This window comes from Oncorhynchus nerka, linkage group LG27, assembly GCF_034236695.1.
Source record: "Oncorhynchus nerka isolate Pitt River linkage group LG27, Oner_Uvic_2.0, whole genome shotgun sequence".
Taxonomy (NCBI): Eukaryota; Metazoa; Chordata; class Actinopteri; order Salmoniformes; family Salmonidae; genus Oncorhynchus; species Oncorhynchus nerka.
In genome coordinates, this window is record NC_088422.1 from 99,219,792 (window position 1) to 99,242,773 (window position 22,982).

Consider the following 22,982-nt stretch of genomic DNA (forward strand, 5'->3'; position numbering starts at 1 on the left):
AGATATACCTGCTGGAGCGTGTGCTACAGGTGGGAGATGCTATGGTGACCAGCGAGCTGAGATAAGGGGGGACTTTACCTAGCAGGGTCTTGTAGATGACATGGAGCCAGTGGGTTTGGCGACGAGTATGAAGCGAGGGCCAGCCAACGAGAGCGTACAGGTCGCAATGGTGGGTAGTATATGGGGCTTTGGTGACAAAACGGATAGCACTGTGATAGACTGCATCCAATTTGTTGAGTAGGGTATTGGAGGCTATTTTGTAAATGACATCGCCAAAGTCGAGGATTGGTAGGATGGTCAATTTTACAAGGGTATGTTTGGCAGCATGAGTGAAGGATGCTTTGTTGCGAAATAGGAAGCCAATTCTAGATTTAACTTTGGATTGGAGATGTTTGATATGGGTCTGGAAGGAGAGTTTACAGTCTAACCAGACACCTAAGTATTTGTAGTTGTCCACGTATTCTAAGTCAGAGCCGTCCAGAGTAGTGATGTTGGACAGGCGGGTAGGTGCAGGTAGCGATCGGTTGAAGAGCATGCATATAGTTTTACTTGTATTTAAGAGCAATTGGAGGCCACGGAAGGAGAGTTGTATGGCATTGAAGCTTGCCTGGAGGGTTGTTAACACAGTGTCCAAAGAAGGGCCGGAAGTATACAGAATGGTGTCGTCTGCGTAGAGGTGGATCAGAGACTCACCAGCAGCAAGAGCGACCTCATTGATGTATACAGAGAAGAGAGTCGGTCCAAGAATTGAACCCTGTGGCACCCCCATAGAGACTGCCAGAGGTCCGGACAGCAGACCCTCCGATTTGACACACTGAACTCTATCAGAGAAGTAGTTGGTGAACCAGGCGAGGCAATCATTTGAGAAACCAAGGCTGTCGACAGAAGGCTGTTATATACTAGACTATACCCCCTGACAGAAGGCTGTTCTGTACTAGACTATACCCTCTGACAGAAGGCTGTTCTATACTAGACTATACCCCCTGACAGAAGGCTGTTCTGTACTAGACTATACCCTCTGACTGAAGGCTGTTCTATACTAGACTATACCCCCTGACAGAAGGCTGTTCTGTATATAACAGCCTTCAGTCAGGGGGTATAGTCTAGTACAGAACAGCCTTCAGTCAGGGGGTATAGTCTAGTATAGAACAGCCTTCTGTCAGAGGGTATAGTCTAGTATAGAACAGCCTTCTGTCAGGGGGTATAGTCTAGTGACTATACCCCCTGACTGAAGGCTGTTCTATACTAGACTATACCCTCTGACAGAAGGCTGTTCTGTACCTGACTATACCCCCTGACTGAAGGCTGTTCTATACTAGACTATACCCTCTGACAGAAGGCTGTTCTGTACCTGACTATACCCCCTGACTGAAGGCTGTTCTATACTAGACTATACCCTCTGACAGAAGGCTGTTCTGTACCTGACTATACCCCCTGACTGAAGGCTGTTCTATACTAGACTATACCCTCTGACAGAAGGCTGTTCTGTACCTGACTATACCCCCTGACAGAAGGCTGTTCTGTACTAGACTATACCCCCTGACTGAAGGCTGTTCTGTACTAGACTATACCCCCTGATTGAAGGCTGTTCTGTACTAGACTATACCCTCTGACAGAAAGAAGACTGTTCTGTACTAGACTATACCCCCTGACAGAAGGCTGTTCTATACTAGACTATACCCTCTGACAGAAAGAAGACTGTTCTGTACTAGACTATACCCCCTGACTGAAGGCTGTTCTATACTAGACTATACCCTTTGACAGAAGGCTGTTCTGTACCTGACTATACCCCCTGACTGAAGGCTGTTCTGTTCCTGACTATACCCTCTGACAGAAGGCTGTTCTGTACCTGACTATACCCCCTGACTGAAGGCTGCTCTATACCTGACTATACCCTCTGACTGAAGGCTGTTCTGTACCTGACTATACCCTCTGACAGAAGGCTGTTCTGTACCTGACTATACCCCCTGACAGAAGGCTGTTCTGTACTAGACTATACCCTCTGACAGAAGGCTGTTCTTTACTAGACTATACCCTCTGACAGAAGGCTGTTCTGTACTAGACTATACCCTCTGACAGAAGGCTGTTCTGTACTAGACTATACCCTCTGACAGAAGGCTGTTCTGTACTAGACTATACCCTCTGACAGAAGGCTGTTCTGTACTAGACTATACCCTCTGACAGAAGGCTGTTCTGTACTAGACTATACCCTCTGACAGAAGGCTGTTCTGTACTAGACTATACCCTCTGACTGAAAGCTGTTCTATACTATACCCTCTGTTACCTGACTATACCCTCTTCTGGGAACAGTTAGAAAATGACCTAAACACTGTAGGAGATCAGAAAAGCCTTTTGGCTGTGATCCACAGACTGTATATTATGATGTTATGTGATCTGTCTCTAAGAGCATAATACTGGGTTTCCAGGAATCAAATTGCTCTGTGTTTGTCTCTAGGATTTAGGCTAGATTTAGAATGTGTAGAGAGAGAAGGTAAAAACACAGAGAGAGAGAGAGTAACCTAGCTGGTACAAGGTCAGATATATGTATTGCTTTTTAAATGCTCAGGGATTTGTCTGCATAGAAAATGATTGGGCGGGCCTCTTAAGTCCAAAAATTGGCTCCTTGCCAAGCCCCCGGCCACACCCACCACCTAAGTCCCTTTTTTATCCAGAGAAAACCCTGATTCTTATTTAAGTTTCACTGAGAAGCACGGTGATTAATGGTTGATTATGGTGCACTAGATACAAGTATTACAAGACTAACTCTGTGTGGTTCATGTATGTTTTCCAGTCAGAGTGTGAGCGGTCGGAGGTCCGTCTCATCGCTCACGGGGCGTCGCTCCTCGTCCTTTCCAACCGCTCTGCTAAAAACCAGACCGTCTCATCGCTCGCAGAGCGCCGCTCCTCGTCCTTTCCAACCGCTCTGCTAAAAACCAGACCGTCTCATCGCTCACAGAGCGCCACTCCCCGTCCTTTCAAACCGCTCTGCTAAAAACCAGACCGTCTCATCGCTCACAGAGCGCTGCTCCTCGTCCTTTCCAACCGCTCTGCTAAAAACCAGACCGTCTCATCGCTCACAGAGCGCTGCTCCTCGTCCTTTCAAACCGCTCTGCTAAAAACCAGACCGTCTCATCGCTCACGGGGCGCCGCTCCACGTCCTTTCAAACCGCTCTGCTAAAAACCAGACCGTCTCATCGCTCGCAGAGCGCCGCTCCTCGTCCTTTCAAACCGCTCTGCTAAAAACCAGACCGTCTCATCGCTCACAGAGCGCTGCTCCTCGTCCTTTCCAACCGCTCTGCTAAAAACCAGACCGTCTCATCGCTCACAGAGCGCTGCTCCTCGTCCTTTCAAACCGCTCTGCTAAAAACCAGACCGTCTCATCGCTCACAGAGCGCTGCTCCGTGTCCTTTCAAACCGCTCTGCTAAAAACCAGACCGTCTCATCGCTCACGGGGCGCCGCTCCACGTCCTTTCAAACCGCTCTGCTAAAAACCAGACCGTCTCATCGCTCGCAGAGCGTATATAAACACGCTCATGTCTCGTCCTTTCAAACCGCTCTGCTAAAAACCAGACCGTCTCATCGCTCGCAGAGCGCCGCTCCTCGTCCTTTCAAACCGCTCTGCTAAAAACCAGACCGTCTCATCGCTCGCAGAGCGCTGCTCCTCGTCCTTTCAAACCGCTCTGCTAAAAACCAGACCGTCTCATCGCTCACGGGGCGCCGCTCCGTGTCCTTTCCAACCGCTCTGCTAAAAACCAGACTGTCTCATCGCTCGCAGAGCTCCGCTCCACGTCCTTTCAAACCGCTCTGCTAAAAACCAGACCGTCTCATCGCTACATGTCATATTAAACAGTATATAAACACTCTGAATAGACTACATGCTAAACCCCTACATGTCCTTTCCAACCGCTCTGCTAAAAACCAGACCATATGATTTGGTGAAATGTTGAATGTAAGAAGCGCTCATCATTTCAAATAGACTACATGTCATATTAAACAGTATATAAACACTCTGAATAGACTACATGTCATATTGAACACTCTGAATAGACTACATGTCATATTGAACACTCTGAATAGACTACATGTCATATTAAACACTCTGAATAGACGACATGTCATATTAAACACTCTGAATAGACGACATGTCATATTAAACACTCTGAATAGACTACATGTCATATTGAACACTCTGAATAGACTACATGTCATATTGAACACTCTGAATAGACGACATGTCATATTAAACACTCTGAATAGACTACATGTCATATTAAACACTCTGAATAGACTACATGTCATATTAAACAGTATATAAACACTCTGAATAGACTACATGTCATATTAAACACTCTGAATAGACTACATGTCATATTAAACACTCTGAATAGGCTACATGTCATATTAAACACTCTGAATAGACTACATGTCATATTAAACAGTATATAAACACTCTGAATAGACGACATGTCATATTGAACACTCTGAATAGACTACATGTCATATTAAACACTCTGAATAGGCTACATGTCATATTAAACACTCTGAATAGACTACATGTCATATTAAACAGTATATAACCACTCTAAATAGGCTACATGTCATATTAAACAGTATATAAACACTCTGAATAGGCTACATGTCATATTGAACAGTATATAACCACTCTAAATAGGCTACATGTCATATTAAACACTCTGAATAGACTACATGTCATATTAAACAGTATATAAACACTCTGAATAGACTACATGTCATATTAAACACTCTGAATAGACTACATGTCATATTAAACACTCTGAATAGACTACATGTCATATTGAACACTCTGAATAGACTACATGTCATATTAAACACTCTGAATAGACTACATGTCATATTAAACACTCTGAATAGACTACATGTCATATTAAACACTCTGAATAGACTACATGTCATATTAAACACTCTGAATAGACTACATGTCATATTAAACACTCTGAATAGGCTACATGTCATATTAAACACTCTGAATAGACTACATGTCATATTAAACAGTATATAAACACTCTGAATAGGCTACATGTCATATTAAACAGTATATAAACACTCTGAATAGACTACATGTCATATTGAACACTCTGAATAGACTACATGTCATATTAAACACTCTGAATAGACTACATGTCATATTAAACACTCTGAATAGACTACATGTCATATTGAACACTCTGAATAGACGACATGTCATATTAAACACTCTGAATAGACGACATGTCATATTAAACACTCTGAATAGACGACATGTCATATTAAACACTCTGAATAGACTACATGTCATATTAAACAGTATTTTAACACTCTGAATAGACTACATGTCATATTAAACAGTATTTTAACACTCTAAATAGGCTACATGTCATATTAAACAGTATATAAACACTAGGTCAGGAGCCAGACAGGGTGTCTTCGGTCCACTCTTGCCAGGCTGGGCAGGGATGCGGAGTTGTTTTGACATTTGTCTATAGGTAGGCCTTAAGGTTTTTAGGCAAAATAACCCAATCAAACCGGAAAGCTCCCTGAAAGAGGTAATATGCCAGGCCTATTGGGCCAAAATCAACGATGACCTATTGTACAGATAATAGAACAACAATGAAAGAAACGTTTAAGAGATCAGATTTTATTTGTATATAAATGCTTTGCTACAATGACATAGTTATCTACCCACCTCGTTCCTGTCTGTTATCATGTGCACACAGTACACCATCATGCTTTCAGGATAGGTGTCTTTTCAGATTCCACCGTCATTCTTTAGTTGTGGACACTACATCACCACACTCCCTCTCTTTAGTAGTGGACACTACATCACCACAATCCCTCACTTCTTTAGTTGTGGACACTACATCATCACACTCCCTCTCTTCTTTAGTAGTGGACACTACATCACCACACTCCCTCTCTTCTTTAGTAGTGGACACTACATCACCACACTCCCTCTCTTCTTTAGTAGTGGACACTACATCACCACACTCCCTCTCTTCTTTAGTTGTGGACACTACATCACCACACTCCCTCTCTTCTTTAGTAGTGGACACTACATCACCACACTCCCTCTCTTCTTTAGTAGTGGACACTACATCACCACACTCCCTCTCTTCTTTAGTTGTGGACACTACATCACCACAATCCCTCACTTCTTTAGTTGTGGACACTACATCACCACACTCCCTCACTTCATTAGTTGTGGACACTACATCACCACACTTCCTCACTTCTTTAGTTGTGGACACTACATCACCACACTTCCTCACTTCTTTAGTTGTGGACACTACATCACCACAATCCCTCACTTCTTTAGTTGTGGACACTACATCACCACACTCCCTCACTTCTTTAGTTGTGGACACTACATCACCACAATCCCTCACTTCATTAGTTGTGGACACTACATCACTACACTCCCTCTCTTCTTTAGTAGTGGACACTACATCACCACACTCCCTCTTTTCTTTAGTAGTGGACACTACATCACCACACTCCCTCACTTCTTTAGTTGTGGACACTACATCACCACACTACATCACCACACTCCCTCACTTCTTTAGTTGTGGACACTACATCACCACAATCCCTCACTTCTTTAGTTGTGGACACTACATCACCACACTCCCTCTCTTCTTTAGTAGTGGACACTACATCACCACACTCCCTCTCTTCTTTAGTAGTGGACACTACATCACCACAATCCCTCACTTCTTTAGTTGTGGACACTACATCACCACACTCCCTATTTTCTTTAGTTGTGGACACTACATCACCACACTCCCTCACTTCTTTAGTTGTGGACACTACATCACCACAATCCCTCACTTCTTTAGTTGTGGACACTACATCACCACACTCCCTCACTTCTTTAGTTGTGGACACTACATCACCACAATCCCTCACTTCTTTAGTTGTGGACACTACATCACCACACTCCCTCACTTCTTTAGTTGTGGACACTACATCACCACACTCCCTCTCTTCTTTAGTTGTGGACACTACATCACCACAATCCCTCACTTCTTTAGTTGTGGACACTACATCACCACACTTCCTCACTTCTTTAGTTGTGGACACTACATCACCACACTCCCTCTCTTCTTTAGTTGTGGACACTACATCACCACACTGCCTCTCTTTAGTTGTGGACACTACATCACCACACTCCCTCACTTCTTTAGTTGTGGACACTACATCACCACACTCCCTCTCTTCTTTAGTTGTGGACACTACATCACCACACTCCCTCTCTTCTTTAGTTGTGGACACTACATCACCACACTCTCTCACTTCTTTAGTTGTGGACACTACATCACCACACTCATTCTCTTGCTCTTGGTTCCTTTGTAAGTCACCTTGATTTAACACCTGGGTGTTTTATCAGTTTCTTTATGAAAATATTTAGTGAACTCCATGACAATAGCTAAAGCAAGGGGCTGTAGCAGCACACAAGTAGACTATACAAATGCATTCTGGCCCGGGCACGCCCTGAGCTCATGAAGTGTGCACTCCAGTCAAATTGGACACCCTCCACTCCTCCCTCCGCTCCTCGCTCCACTCCTCGCTCCGCTCCTCGCTCCACTCCGCGTTCCACTCCTCGCTCCACTCCTCGCTCCACTCCTCGTTCCACTCCTCCCTCTGCTCCTCGCTCCACTCCTCCCTCCACTCCTCGCTCCACTCCTCGTTCCACTCCGCGTTCCACTCCTCGCTCCAGCTCCTCCCTCCGCTCCTCGCTCCACTCCTCGCTCCACTCCTCGTTCCACTCCTCCCTCTGCTCCTCGCTCCACTCCTCGTTCCACTCCTCCCTCCACTCCTCCCTCCACTCCTCCCTTTGCTCCTCGCTCCACTCCTCCCTCCACTCCTCCCTCCAGCTCCTCCCTCCACTCGACTGACGTTCTCTGGTTCCAGTCAGCTGTATGGCAACAGATACCAATGTGCCCCTACCTCTATGTACTAATGGATCCATCCTGACGTGTATCTGTGTGTTTCCTCATCTCAGGTGTACGGTGCAGCCATCCAGTTCTACGAGCCCTACTCCCAGGACTGTCTGACCGACCAGCAGCGCTCTCAGCTGGGTCTGCCGGGGCTGGACCACGGGCCCTCTTCCCCAGCCTCATCCCCAGCCACCTCCCCCTCCACCCCAGCTCCGGGCCCCAGAGCGCTACACACCAACAAGTGCATCTGTTTGCTGTCTCACTGGCCCTTCTTTGACGCCTTCCGCAAGTTCCTCACCTTCCTCTATCGATACTCCATCTCTGGACCTCACACCCTGCCCATCGAGAAGTGAGCACCGTGTGAATAATATATATTAGGACACAGCAGACATTTGTGGTATCAACTGCAGCACTTGAACCCATTGGCCTTGGTGTTGCTAGGGACCATGCTGAGCCACGGTCCTTTATAAGTACACAGTGTTGTCAGTGACCCTGTATGACACTGCCTGTGTTGTCTGACAGCTCTGTATAGGACAGGCACCATACCCAGGCACTTTGTACATAGATACACTGTAGACACACTCCCTAGAATATTTAACAATTCCAAATGGTATCCAGTCCACTAAATAAACACCAGAGGCTATGTTTAGATCAAGTGTTTGCTGACAGTTCAACAGGGCATTGTGATGGTCAGGTGACAGTGTAGTGGCAGAACTCTATGTAAATCTACCCCCCTCCTGTCCCAGACGGTGTGATGACAGATTATGCTCACCTCCTCAGGGTTATTTCTGGCCACATGTCCTGTAACTCTTCTCCTTCTTCTTCTTCTTCTTCTTCTCCTTCTTCTTCTTCTCCTTCTCCTCCTCCTTCTTCTTCTCCTTCTTCTTCTCCTCCTCCTTCTTCTTCTCCTTCTTCTTCTCCTTCTTCTTCTCCTTCTCCTTCTCCTCCCTTCTTCTCCTTCTCCTACTCCTTCCTCTTCTTCTTCTCCTTCTTCTCCTTCTTCTTCTTCTTCTCCTTCTTCTTCTTCTTCTCCTTCTTCTTCTCCTTCCTCTTCTTCTTCTCCTTCTCCTTCGTCTTCTCCTTCTTCTTCTTCTTCTTCTTCTTCTTCTTCTTCTTCCTGTCAGGCACATCTCCCACTTCATGCACAAGGTCCCCTTCCCCTCCTCTCAGAGGCCCAGGATACTGGTGCAGGTGAGTTAAGGCATCCATAGTGCTGGCTGCTATGTTATGTTTATGGTTTCTGTCAGTGTGTGTCTCTATTCATGACTAAACCATGTCTGACTCTGTCTTGATCATAATCATCATTCTTTTAATACTGTTTTTCTCAAAGGTATTTACATTGTATTGAGGTAACGTACCCCCTTCTAGCACCAATCTCTGGCAACAGAGACAGTACCGGTTATATGGGAGTCTTTGATAACAGCCAAATGAAGCGCGGCAGCCATTTTGTGCCAGACCTGTCCCCACCACACTATACCCCCTTCTAGCACCAATCTCTGGCAACAGAGACAGTACCGGTTATATGGGAGTCTTTGATAACAGCCAAATGAAGCGCGGCAGCCATTTTGTGCCAGACCTGTCCCCACCACACTATACCCCCTTCTAGCACCAATCTCTGGCAACAGAGACAGTACCGGTTATATGGGAGTCTTTGATAACAGCCATCTGCTAAATGAAGTGCGGCAGCCATTTTGTGCCAGACCTGTCCCCACCACACTATACCTCTGGTAATGTGTTGACATTCCCCAGCTCTCTCCTCACGACAGCCTGATGTTGAGCCAGCCTGTGTCATCCCCTCTACCACTCAGGTAAGACAGGTATCATATACACCGAGTGTACAAAACATTATGAACGTCTTCCTAATATTGACTTGCACAACCCCCCTCCCCCTTTTGTCGGGGGATGGACTTTACACTCCAATGATTCCCACAGTTGTGCCATGTTGGCAGGATGTCCATTGTGCGGTGGAACATTCTTGATTCACACAGGAAATTGTTGAGTGTGAAAACTCCAGCGGTGTTGCTGTTCTTGACACACTCAAACTGATGCGCCTGGCACCTACTACCATAACCCCGTTCAAAGGAACTTAAATCTTTTGTCTTGCCCATTCACCCTCTGAATGGCACACATACACAATCCATGACTCAATTGTCTTTAACCTGTATATCATAATAAGAACAGTAGTGGTCCTATAGCAGTACCTTGAGGAACTCCAAAACATGCCTTCAGATTGGTTTAAAGAATTGGACGAAGGTTTGGTGACTTCTGGTGAAGTTCGTGGTATTAGTTATGGTATGATTAATTGATTGTATGGTTATTTTATGGTATTAGTTATGGTATGGTTATTGTATGGTTATTTTACGGTATTAGTTATGGTATGGTTAATGTATGGTATGGTTCATGTATGGTATTAGTTATGGTATGGTTAGTGTATGGTTAATTGATGGTATTAGTTATGGTATGGTTAATGTATGGTATATGTTATGGTATGGTTAATGTATGGTATATGTTATGGTATGGTTAATGTATGGTATATGTTATGGTATGGTTATTTTATGGTATTAGTTATGGTATGGTTATTGTATAGTATTAGTTATGGTGTGGTTAATTGATGGTATACGTTATGGTATGGTTAATTGATGGTATTAGTTATGGTATGGTTATTGTATGGTTATGGTATGGTTATTTTATGGTATTAGTTATGGTATGGTTATTGTATGGTATTAGTTATGGTGTGGTTAATTGATGGTATACGTTATGGTATGGTTAATTGATGGTATTAGTTATGGTATGGTTAATGTATGGTATTAGTTATGGTATGATTAATGTATGGTATTATTTATGGTATGGTTAATGTATGGTTAATTGATGGTATTAGTTATGGTATGGTTAATGTATGGTATGTGTTATGGTATGGTTAATGTATGGTATATGTTATGGTATGGTTAATGTATGGTATATGTTATGGTATGGTTAATGTATGGTTAATGTATGGTATATGTTATGGTATGGTTAATGTATGGTATATGTTATGGTATGGTTAATGTATGGTATGGTTAATGTATGGTTAATGTATGGTATATGTTATGGTATGGTTAATGTATGGTATTAGTTATGGTATGGTTAATGTATGGTATATGTTATGGTATGGTTAATGTATGGTATATGTTATGGTATGGTTAATGTATGGTATATGTTATGGTATGGTTAATGTATGGTATATGTTATGGTATGGTTAATGTATGGTATTAGTTATGGTATGGTTAATTGATGCTATTAGTTATGGTATGGTTAATGTATGTGTTATGATAGTGATGTAGTGTTAATCTCTTCTATGGCTGTGTTCCAGTGGTGGTCGGTTCTCCATACTGCTGCAGAACCTCGGTCCGGAGAATGCTATAACGCTCCTGGTGTTTGCTGTGACAGAACATAAGATCCTGGTCCACTCTCTACGGCCCGCTGTGCTGACCAGTGTCACTGAGGCTCTGGTGGCTGTGAGTACCTCAGATATCAGCTGTTTAACACTATAGTACCTCAGATATCAGCTGTTGAACACTATAGAACCTCAGATATCAGCTGTTCAACACTATAGTACCTCAGATATCAGCTGTTCAACACTATAGTACCTCAGATATCAGCTGTTTAACACTATAATACCTCAGATATCAGCTGTTTAACACTATAATACCTCAGATATCAGCTGTTGAACACTATAGTACCTCAGATATCAGCTGTTGAACACTATAATACCTCAGATATCAGTTGTTCAACACTATAATACCTCAGATATCAGCTGTTTAACACTATAATACCTCAGATATCAGCTGTTCAACACTATAATACCTCAGATATCAGCTGTTGAACACTATAGAACCTCAGATATCAGCTGTTCAACACTATAGTACCTCAGATATCAGCTGTTCAACACTATAGTACCTCAGATATCAGCTGTTTAACACTATAATACCTCAGATATCAGCTGTTGAACACTATAGTACCTCAGATATCAGCTGTTGAACACTATAATACCTCAGATATCAGTTGTTCAACACTATAATACCTCAGATATCAGCTGTTTAACACTATAATACCTCAGATATCAGCTGTTCAACACTATAGAACCTCAGATATCAGCTGTTTAACACTATAGAACCTCAGATATCAGCTGTTGAACACTATAATACCTCAGATATCAGCTGTTTAACACTATAGAACCTCAGATATCAGCTGTTTAACACTATAATACCTCAGATATCAGCTGTTTAACACTATAGTACCTCAGATATCAGCTGTTTAACACTATAGAACCTCAGATATCAGCTGTTTAACACTATAGTACCTCAGATATCAGCTGTTTAACACTATAGAACCTCAGATATCAGCTGTTGAACACTATAATACCTCAGATATCAGCTGTTTAACACTATAGTACCTCAGATATCAGCTGTTGAACACTATAGTACCTCAGATATCAGCTGTTGAACACTATAATACCTCAGATATCAGCTGTTTAACACTATAATACCTCAGATATCAGCTGTTGAACACTATAGTACCTCAGATATCAGCTGTTTAACACTATAGTACCTCAGATATCAGCTGTTTAACACTATAGTACCTCAGATATCAGTTGTTTAACACTATAGTACCTCAGATATCAGTTGTTTAACACTATTTAGGACTTTTAGTAGTAGCTTGTGGTTTTAGTAAGTAGTTTAAATAATTAGCTATGGCAGTTTGATAGTAGAAGTTAAATAATTAGCTATGGTAGTTTGTTAGTATTTTTAGTAGTAGCTAACAATTGCAGTATTGGTAATGTCTCTAGATTTTGACAGTAGTTTTAAAGGTTCAGTTTCCTCATTTGACCTCCCTCCCTCTCTGTCTCTCCCCCTCAGATGATCTTCCCATTCCACTGGCCGTGTCCGTACATCCCTCTGTGCCCGCTGGCTCTGGCAGGGGTCCTCTCCGCCCCCTGCCCCTTCATTGTGGGGGTCGACTCACGCTACTTTGACCTTTACGACCCCCCGCTGGACGTCAGCTGTGTCGACCTCGACACGAACACCATCTCCCAGTAAGCACAGCTTCTTCTGACACAAACACCATCTCCCAGTAAGCACAGCTTCTTCTGACACGAACACCATCTCCCAGTAAGCACAGCTTCTTCTGACACGAACACCATCTCCCAGTAAGCACAGCTTCTTCTGACACGAACACCATCTCCCAGTAAGCACAGCTTCTTCTGACAGGTGGGCTGTAACCCTGTTGAGACAGTCTATTCCTCAAGGTGGGCTGAACACCATCTCCCAGTAAGTTGAGACAGTCTATTCTTCTGACACAAACACCATCTCCCAGTAAGCACAGCTTCATCTGACACAAACACCATCTCCCAGTAAGCACAGCTTCATCTGACACAAACACCATCTCCAGCTGAGACAGTCTATTCCTCAAGGTGGGCTGTAACCCCAGTTGAGACAGTATTCCTCAATGTGGGCTGTAACCCTGCTGAGACAGTCTATTCCTCAAGGTGGGCTGTAACCCTGTTGAGACAGTCTATTCCTCAAGGTGGGCTGTAATACAGTTGAGACAGTCTATTCCTCAAGGTGAGCTGTAACCCAGTTGAGACAGTCTATTCCTCAAGGTGGGCTGTAACCCAGTTGAGACAGTCTATTCCTCAAGGTGGGCTCCCAGGTGAGACAGCTGTAACCCTGTTGAGACAGTCTATTCCTCAAGGTGGGCTGTAACCCAGTTGAGACAGTCTATTCCTCTATTCCTCAAGGTGGGCTGTAAGTCTATTCCCAGTTGAGACAGTCTATTCCTCAAGGTGGGCTGTAACCCAGTTGAGACAGTCTATTCCTCAAGGTGGGCTGTAACCCAGTTGAGACAGTCTATTCCTCAAGGTGGGCTGTAACCCAGTTGAGACAGTCTATTCCTCAAGGTGGGCTGTAACCCAGTTGAGACAGTCTATTCTATTCAAGGTGGGCTGTAACCCAGTTGAGACAGTCTATTCCTCAAGGTGGGCTGTAACCCAGCTGAGACAGTCTATTCCTCAAGGTGGGCTGTAACCCAGTTGAGACAGTCTATTCCTCAAGGTGGGCTGTAACCCAGTTGAGACAGTCTATTCCTCAAGGTGGGCTGTAACCCAGTTGAGACAGTCTATTCCTCAAGGTGGGCTGTAACCCTGTTGAGACAGTCTATTCCTCAAGGTGGGCTGTAACCCAGGTGAGACAGTCTATTCCTCAAGGTGAGCTGTAACCCTGCTGAGACAGTCTATTCCTCAAGGTGGGCTATAACCCAGTTGAGACAGTCAAGACAGTCTATTCCTCAAGGTGGGCTGTAACCCAGTTGAGACAGTCTATTCCTCAAGGTGGGCTGTAATCCAGTTGAGACAGTCTATTCCTCAAGGTGGGCTGTAACCCTGTTGAGACAGTCTATTCCTCAAGGTGGGCTGTAACCCTGCTGAGACAGTCTATTCCTCAAGGTGGGCTGTAACCCAGTTGAGACAGTCTATTCCTCAAGGTGGGCTGTAACCCAGTTGAGACAGTCTATTCCTCAAGGTGGGCTGTAACCCAGTTGAGACAGTCTATTCCTCAAGGTGGGCTGTAACCCTGTTGAGACAGTCTAGTAACTGAGACAGTCTATTCCTCAAGGTGGGCTGTAAGACAGCTGAGACAGTCTATTCCTCAAGGTGGGCTGTAACCCAGTTGAGACAGTCTATTCCTCAAGGTGGGCTGTAACCCAGTTGAGACAGTCTATTCCTCAAGGTGGGCTGAGACAGTAACCCAGTGGGCTGAGACAGTCTATTCCTCAAGGTGGGCTGTAACCCTGCTGAGACAGTCTATTCCTCAAGGTGGGCTGTAAACCCAGTTGAGACAGTCTATTCCTCAAGGTGGGCTGTAACCCTGCTGAGACAGTCTATTCCTCAAGGTGGGCTGTAACCCTGCTGAGACAGTCTATTCCTCAAGGTGGGCTGTAACCCAGTTGAGACAGTCTATTCCTCAAGGTGGGCTGTAACCCTGCTGAGACAGTCTATTCCTCAAGGTGGGCTGTAACCCAGTTGAGACAGTCTATTCCTCAAGGTGGGCTGTAACACAGGTGAGACAGTCTATTCCTCAAGGTGGGCTGTAACCCAGTTGAGACAGTCTATTCCTCAAGGTGGGCTGTAACCCTGTTGAGACAGTCTATTCCTCAAGGTGGGCTGTGAGACAGTCTACCTATTCCTCAAGGTGGGCTGTAACCCAGTTGAGACAGTCTATTCCTCAAGGTGGGCTGTAACCCTGTTGAGACAGTCTATTCCTCAAGGTGGGCTGTAACCCTGCTGAGACAGTCTATTCCTCAAGGTGGCTGTAAACCCAGTTGAGACAGCTGTAACCAGTTGAGACAGTCTATTCCTCAAGGTGGGCAGTTGAGACAGTCTATTCCTCAAGGTGGGCTGTAACCCAGTTGAGACAGGTAACCCTGTTGAGACAGTCTATTCCTCAAGGTGGGCTGTAACCCTGTTGAGAGACAGTCTAGTTCCTCAAGGTGGGCTGTAAACCCTGTTGAGACAGTCTATTCCTCAAGGTGGGCTGTAACCCTGCTGAGACAGTCTATTCCTCAAGGTGGGCTATAACCCAGTTGAGACAGTCTATTCCTCAAGGTGGGCTGTAACCCTGCTGAGACAGTCTATTCCTCAAGGTGGGCTATAACCCAGTTGAGACAGTCTATTCCTCAAGGTGGACTGTACCAGTTGAGACAGTCTATTCCTCAAGGTGGGCTGTAACCCAGTTGAGACAGTCTATTCCTCAAGGTGGGCTATAACCCATTTGAGACAGTCTATTCCTCAAGGTGGGCTGTAACCCAGTTGAGACAGTCTATTCCTCAAGGTGGGCTGTAATACAGGTGAGACAGTCTATTCCTCAAGGTGAGCTGTAACCCAGTTGAGACAGTCTATTCCTCAAGGTGGGCTGTAACCCAGGTGAGACAGTCTATTCCTCAAGGTGGGCTGTAAACCCAGTTGAGACAGTCTATTCCTCAAGGTGGGCTGTAACCCAGTTGAGACAGTCTATTCCTCACGGTGGGCTGTAACCCAGTTGAGACAGTCTATTCCTCACGGTGGGCTGTAACCCAGTTGAGACAGTCTATTCCTCAAGGTGGGCTGTAACCCTGTTGAGACAGTCTATTCCTCAAGGTGGGCTGTAACCCAGTTGAGACAGTCTATTCCTCAAGGTGAGCTGTAACCCAGTTCAGACAGTCTATTCCTCAAGGTGGGCTGTAATCCAGTTGAGACAGTCTATTCCTCAAGGTGGGCTGTAATACAGGTGAGACAGTCTATTCCTCAAGGTGGGCTGTAACCCTGTTGAGACAGTCTATTCCTCAAGGTGGCTGTAACCCAGTTGAGACAGTCTATTCCTCAAGGTGGGCTGTAATCCAGTTGAGACAGTCTATTCCTCAAGGTGGGCTGTAACCCTGTTGAGACAGTCTATTCCTCAAGGTGGGCTGTAACCCTGCTGAGACAGTCTATTCCTCAAGGTGGGCTGTAACCCAGTTGAGACAGTCTATTCCTCAAGGTGGGCTGTAATCCAGGTGAGACAGTCTATTCCTCAAGGTGGGCTGTAACCCTGTTGAGACAGTCTATTCCAAGGTGGGCTGTAACCCTGTTGAGGTGGGCTGTAACCGTGTTGAGACAGGTGGGCTGTCTATTCCTCAAGGTGGGCTGTAACCCTGTTGAGACAGTCTATTCCTCAAGGTGGGCTATAACCCTGTTGAGACAGTCTATTCCTCAAGGTGGGCTGTAACCCAGTTGAGACAGTCTATTCCTCAAGGTGGGCTGTAAACCCAGGTGAGACAGTCTATTCCTCAAGGTGGGCTGTAACCCTGTTGAGACAGTCTATTCCTCAAGGTGGGCTGTAAACCCTGTTGAGACAGTCTATTCCTCAAGGTGGGCTGTGACCCTGTTGAGACAGTCTATTCCTCAAGGTGGGCTGTAACCCTGTTGAGACAGTCTATTCCTCAAGGTGGGCTGTAACCCTGTTGAGACAGTCTATTCCTCAAGGTGGGCTGTAAACCCTGTTGAGACAGTCTATTCCTCAAGGTGGGCTGTGACCCTGTTGAGACAGTCTATTCCTCAAGGTGGGCTGTAACCCTGCTGAGACAGTCTATTCCTCAAGCTGGGCTGTGGAAGTGTTTACACTGTAGGCCTTTAATCGATGGTGAAGAAAATGAGACTGTATTGTGTCGTGTTTGGCCACTGTAGGTGTAATGATAATAGTAGAATATATTCCATTTATCAGACACTTTTATCCACAGCGATGTACAGTCATGTGTGCATTCATTTTCCATATTGGTCAAAGTTCAATCTGTTTCTGTGGTTCCAAGATATTTGGAGCAGTCTTGGAGGCAGCCGTCTCGTGGGTGGTCTCCTGCCCCTATCCTCCGTCAGTGTTAGTTTTGGATGTGTTCCACCTCTCTGTACCTCTGGAGAGCTGACCGTGTGTTTCTCCTTTCAGCAACGGAGATAAGAGGGCCCTGACCTGGAAGATCCTGCCAAAGAAAGCCTGTAAAAACCTGATGAATGTGCTGAACAATCTCTACCAGCAACTGGTGGACGGTGAGTAGAGGACCGTACTGTCCTGTGTGGATAGAGGACTAAAGATTTCAGAATGAATAAACTCGGTCAAGTGTAGCCTGAGTTGCCAGATGTGACTCTGGTTCTGCCTCAGTTCGCTCCTTTAATATAACAAAGACAAAGGAGTTGGCAACAAAAAAAAGATCTGGCAACCAAGCTAGATCAAGAACACTTTTTTCAATAACACTCATTTTCAAGGTCGACTTTGAAAGATTCTTTCAAGCTGATGTGTTTGACTCTCAGGTGTTCTTCTTCTTCTGAATAGGATAAGCCACTGTAGCAGGTTGTGTAGGAGTACTTTACTTTCAGCTTTCTATCCTTTCACTAGTGTCTACTAAACAGACGGCAAGTCTATATTAAAGAACAGTGTTGTATCATTCTTCTTCTTCTCTCCTCTTCCTCTGTAACAAAACCACCAGTTAGTATTACATCATTATTCCTTTCTCTCTGCATTTCTCTCGCTCTCTCTTTCTCGCTGCATCTCTCTCTCTCTCTCGCTCTCTGCATTTCTCTCTCTCTCGCGCTCTCTCTCGCTGTATCTCTCTCTCTCCCTCTCTTTCTCTCTCACCCCTCTATCTCCAACCTCCCCCTCGCTCTCTTCTCTCTCTCTCTTCTACATTTACATTTGTATCTCTTACCCCTCTCTCTCCTCTATCCCCCTCTTTCCCCCTCGCTCTCTTCTCTCTCCTCTCACTATCTCTCCTCCCTCTCCTCCTTTCTCTCTCTGTCCTCTCTCCCCCACTCCCTCTCCCTACCTGCTCTATTTGTCTCCATTAGTTCAGTTGTGTTATTTATATCCTAGCCAGTAAACCTGCTGCCTGCTTATTGAGAAATCAAGTACAAATCGAATAGTGTTCCATTCTGAGACTCAGTGAGGCTGAAAGTGTGTCCTGCCACTGCATCAGTGTTTAGGCTGGGAATATTGAACATCGATACAGCTGGGCAGAGTGACAAGCTGAGCCTGATCTTTAGGGACTTGTTTCTCAGAGGAAAACTAACTTCAGTAGAGATTTAAACTGTGTGTTTTGTTATTTACCCTTTATCTAGTTCAACAACAACAAGACAGACAGAACCCAAACCCCCACGTCATCAACTCAACTTTCATACAGACAGTCCTGCTTCTTTTAAGTTGTGTTTTAAACTGTCTTCAACTGTGACAGGTAGTTAAACATAGCAGACAAAATATTAAGAACACCTTCCTAATATTATGTTGCTTAAAATCCTTCTTTAACCGGTCTTCTCCACTTCATCTACACTGATTGACGTGGATTTTTACCAAGTGACATCAGTAAGGGATCATATCTTTCACCTGGATTCACCTGGTCAGTCTATGTCATGGAAGGAGCAGGTGTTCCTAATGTTTTGTCCACCCATTGTATCTTCTAAGAGTGTTTTCCTCTATGTATCTCTGGAACTGCATGAGGGGTGCATCCCACATGGCTCCCTGTTCCCTATGTAGTGCACTACATTAAGGAATATGGTGCCATTTGGGACAAACCCTATAAGATACAAAAAACATATTTTCCATTGGTTCCCCCCAGATCAGCAGAACCAACAACACTCTTTTCTATTGGTTCCTCCCAGATCAGCAAAACCAACAACCCTCTTTTCTATTGGTTCCCCCAGATCAGCAGAACCAACAACACTCTTTTCTATTGGTTCTCCCCAGATCAGCAGAACCAACAACCCTCTTTTCTATTGGTTCTCCCCAGATCAACATAACCAACAACACTCTTTTCTATTGGTTCTCCCCAGATCAGCAGAACCAACAACACTCTTTTCTATTGGTTACCCCCAGATCAGCAGAACCAACAACACTCTTTTCTATTGGTTCCCCCCAGATCAGCATAACCAACAACACTCTTTTCTATTGGTTCCCCCCAGGTCAGCAGAACCAATAACCCTATTTTCTATTGGTTCCCCCCAGATCAGCAGAACCAACAACCTTATTTTCTATTGGTTCCCCCCAGATCAGCAGAACCAACAGCCCTCTTTTCTATTGGTTCCCCCCAGGTCAGCAGAACCAACAACCTTCTTTTCTATTGGTTCCCCCCAGATCAGCAGAACCAACAGCCCTCTTTTCTATTGGTTCCCCCCAGATCAGCAGAACCAACAGCCCTCTTTTCTATTGGTTCCCCCCAGGTCAGCAGAACCAACAGCCCTCTTTTCTATTGGTTCCCCCCAGGTCAGCAGAACCAACAACCTTCTTTTCTATTGGTTCCCCCTAGGTCTGCAGAACCAACATCTCTCTTTTCTATTGGTTCCCCCTAGGTCAGCAGAACCAACATCTTTCTTTTCTATTGGTTCCCCCTAAGTCAGCTGAACCAACATCTCTCTTTTCTATTGGTTCCCCCCAGGTCAGCAGGACCAACAACCTTCTTTTCTATTGGTTCCCCCTAGGTCAGCAGAACCAACATCTTTCTTTTCTATTGGTTCCCCCTAGGTCAGCAGAACCAACATCTTTCTTCTAAGTCAGCAGAACCAACATCTCTTCTAACATCTCTTTTCTCCCAGGTCAGCATAAACATCAACCCTATTTTCTATTGGTTCTCCCCAGGTTGTTGGCAGCAGCATGAAAGAGGGCTGTTGGTTCTGCTGAGAACCAACATCTCTTTCTATTGGGAACAATCAAGAGATGTTGGTTCTGCTGACCTGGGGGGAACCAACAGAAAAGAGGAACCTCTTTTCTATTGGTTCCCCCAGGTCAGCAGAACCAACATCTCTCTTTCTATTGGTTCCCCCAGGTCAGCAGAACCAACAGCCCTCTTTCTATTGGTTCCCCCAGGTCAGCAGAACCAACATCTCTCTTTTCTATTGGTTCCCCAGGTCAGCAGCGTCCTGATGGCCTATTGGAGCTGAGTATGAGTGACTGTACAGAGCTGGCCTGTGGGAAGAGCCTCCACAGCCTGGAGATGGAGATACAGGAAGCCTTCCTCAGGTTCATGGCGGCCATCTTGAAAGGCTACCGCTCATACCTGAGACCCATCACCCAGGCCCCGTCTGAGAAGACTACTGACGCCTCCTCTCTCTTTGACCTGCAAGGTTAGTACCGGCTTGGTGTGTATGTGAGTCTCTGTGTGTGTGTGTGTGTGTGTGTGTGTGTGTGTGTGTGTGTGTGTGTGTGTGTGTGTGTGAGTCTGTGTGTGTGTGAGTCTGTGTGTGTGTGAGTCTGTGTGTGTGTGAGTCTATGTGTGTGTGTGTGTGAGTCTATGTGTGTGTGAGTCTCAGTGCATGTGCAGGTCTGGAGCTCTAGCTAGCTGCAGCTGTTCTCTGCTCCAGATTCTGGACTGGGGCCAGTTGAAGCTGGCTAATACCACACCTGATAGTGTTGAGTCTGGTCTGGGGCCAGTTGAAGCTGGCTAATACCACACCTGATAGAGTTGAATCTGGACTGGGGCCAGTTGAAGCTGGCTAATACCACACCTGATAGAGTTGAATCTGGACTGGGGCCAGTTGAAGCTGGCTAATACCACACCTGATAGAGTTGAGTCTGGTCTGGGGCCAGTTGAAGCTGGCTAATACCAGGGATCTCATCCAATCTGCACTGTCTCTGGTGAGTAAACTAGTCAGACGGTCCTTTGTTGTTAAAGACTGCAATGGCTAGCCGTAGCCAAGGGCTTCATCCCAAATGGCACCCTATCCCTTATTTAGTGCATTATTTTTGACCATGGCCCATAGCCAAGGACATGAACATTCTCTAGTGGATGCTAACCATGCTAGCTGTAGACAAGGACTTGAGCATTCTCTAGTGGATGCTAACCATGCTAGCTGTAGACAAGGACATGAACATTCTCTAGTGGATGCTAACCATGCTAGCTGTAGACAAGGACATGAGCATTCTCTAGTGGATGCTAACCATGCTAGCTGTAGACAAGGACATGAACATTCCCTAGTGGATGCTAGCCATGCTAGCTGTAGACAAGACATTAGCATTCTCTATTGGATGCTAACCATGCTAGCTGTAGCCAAGACATAAGCATTCTTTAGTGGATGCTAACCATGCTAGCTGTAGCCAAGGACATGTGCATTCTCTAGTGGATGCTAACCATGCTAGCTGTAGCCAAGGACATGAACATTCTCTAGTGGATGCTAACCATGCTAGCTGTAGCCAAGGACATGTGCATTCTCTAGTGGATGCTAACCATGCTAGCTGTAGCCAAGGACATGAGCATTCTCTAGTGGATGCTAACCATGCTAGCAGTAGCCAAGGACATGAGCATTCTCTAGTGGATGCTAGCTGTAGCCAAGAACATGAGAATTCTCTAGTGGATGCTAGCCATGCTAGCTGTAGTCAAGGACATGAGCATTCTCTAGTGGATGCTAGCTATGCTAGCTGTAGTCAAGGACATGAGCATTCTCTAGTGGATGCTAACCATGCTAGCTGTAGCCAAGGACATGAGCATTCTCTAGTGGATGCTAGCTATGCTAGCTGTAGTCAAGGACATGAGCATTCTCTAGTGGATGCTAACCATGCTAGCTGTAGCCAAGGACATGAGCATTCTCTAGTGGATGCTAGCCATGCTAGCTGTAGCCAAAGACATGTTGGATATGAGGATTGTGATCCCGACAAATAGGGATGAGGAGTTTAGAGAGACCTCTACAGTATTGTTATGTAATGACTAGAGCTGAAAGACACACACACAAGTATGGGTAATGGGAGAATGTGCTTTCTCAATGTGTTTCTTTGGCCAAGTGGTGTGGGTGTATCTGTATCCATAGAGAATCTATCAGCTGTCCATTAGTATTACTGTAGGGACCCACAACAACACAAAGCTTGGCCTCCATGACTGCAGTGTGAGGCAATGACCAACCATCCTCCTCACTCCCCTTGGCCCTGTCTGTCCCGCAGGTCAGCTGTTAATCATGTCAGCTGTTAGTCAGGTCAGCTGTTAGTCAGGTCAGCTGCCAGTCAGCCCAGCTGGGTTTAACACTTAAGGAAGTGACTTCCCTGTTTTGCACCCTAGATTGGCCATGTGTTATCTTACCTGCACGACTGTGCCTAGCTAAGGTACATCTGTTGTTATTGTAAAAGAGAATGTGTTCTCAAAGACTTACCTGGTTAAATAAGGACTCACCTGGTTAAATAAAGACTCACCTGGTTAAATAAGGACTCACCTGGTTAAATAAGGACTCATCTGGTTAAATAATGACTCACCTGGTTAAATAAAGACTCACCTGGTTAAATAAAGACTCACCTGGTTAAATAAAGACTTACCTGGTTAAATAAAGACTTACCTGGTTAAATAAAGACTTAACTGGTTAAATATAGACTCGCCTGGTTAAATAAAGACTTACCTGGTTAAATAAAGGTTAAAAAAAATACAAAATTAAGCAGTGTGCTTCATGGTCAAGGTTCCAAGACCCTGAACCTATTTTGCCAGATATATCTAGCAGTGAACCACAAATTTTCCGTTTCTCCCTCC

The 22,982-nt window shown here is 45.1% G+C and overlaps 1 protein-coding gene across 1 annotated transcript in view; it reads left to right on the forward strand.

Annotated features, from left to right (window-relative positions):
- The window catches only part of LOC115128114 (C-myc promoter-binding protein-like), a 137,599-nt gene that overhangs the window by 22,935 nt on the left and 91,682 nt on the right, over positions 1–22,982 (forward strand). The window contains 7 exon segments of the mRNA XM_065012440.1: positions 8,021–8,304; positions 9,080–9,146; positions 9,705–9,763; positions 11,305–11,449; positions 12,851–13,026; positions 17,441–17,541; positions 20,386–20,601. Of these exon segments, the coding sequence (XP_064868512.1) occupies positions 8,021–8,304; positions 9,080–9,146; positions 9,705–9,763; positions 11,305–11,449; positions 12,851–13,026; positions 17,441–17,541; positions 20,386–20,601 (1,048 nt within the window).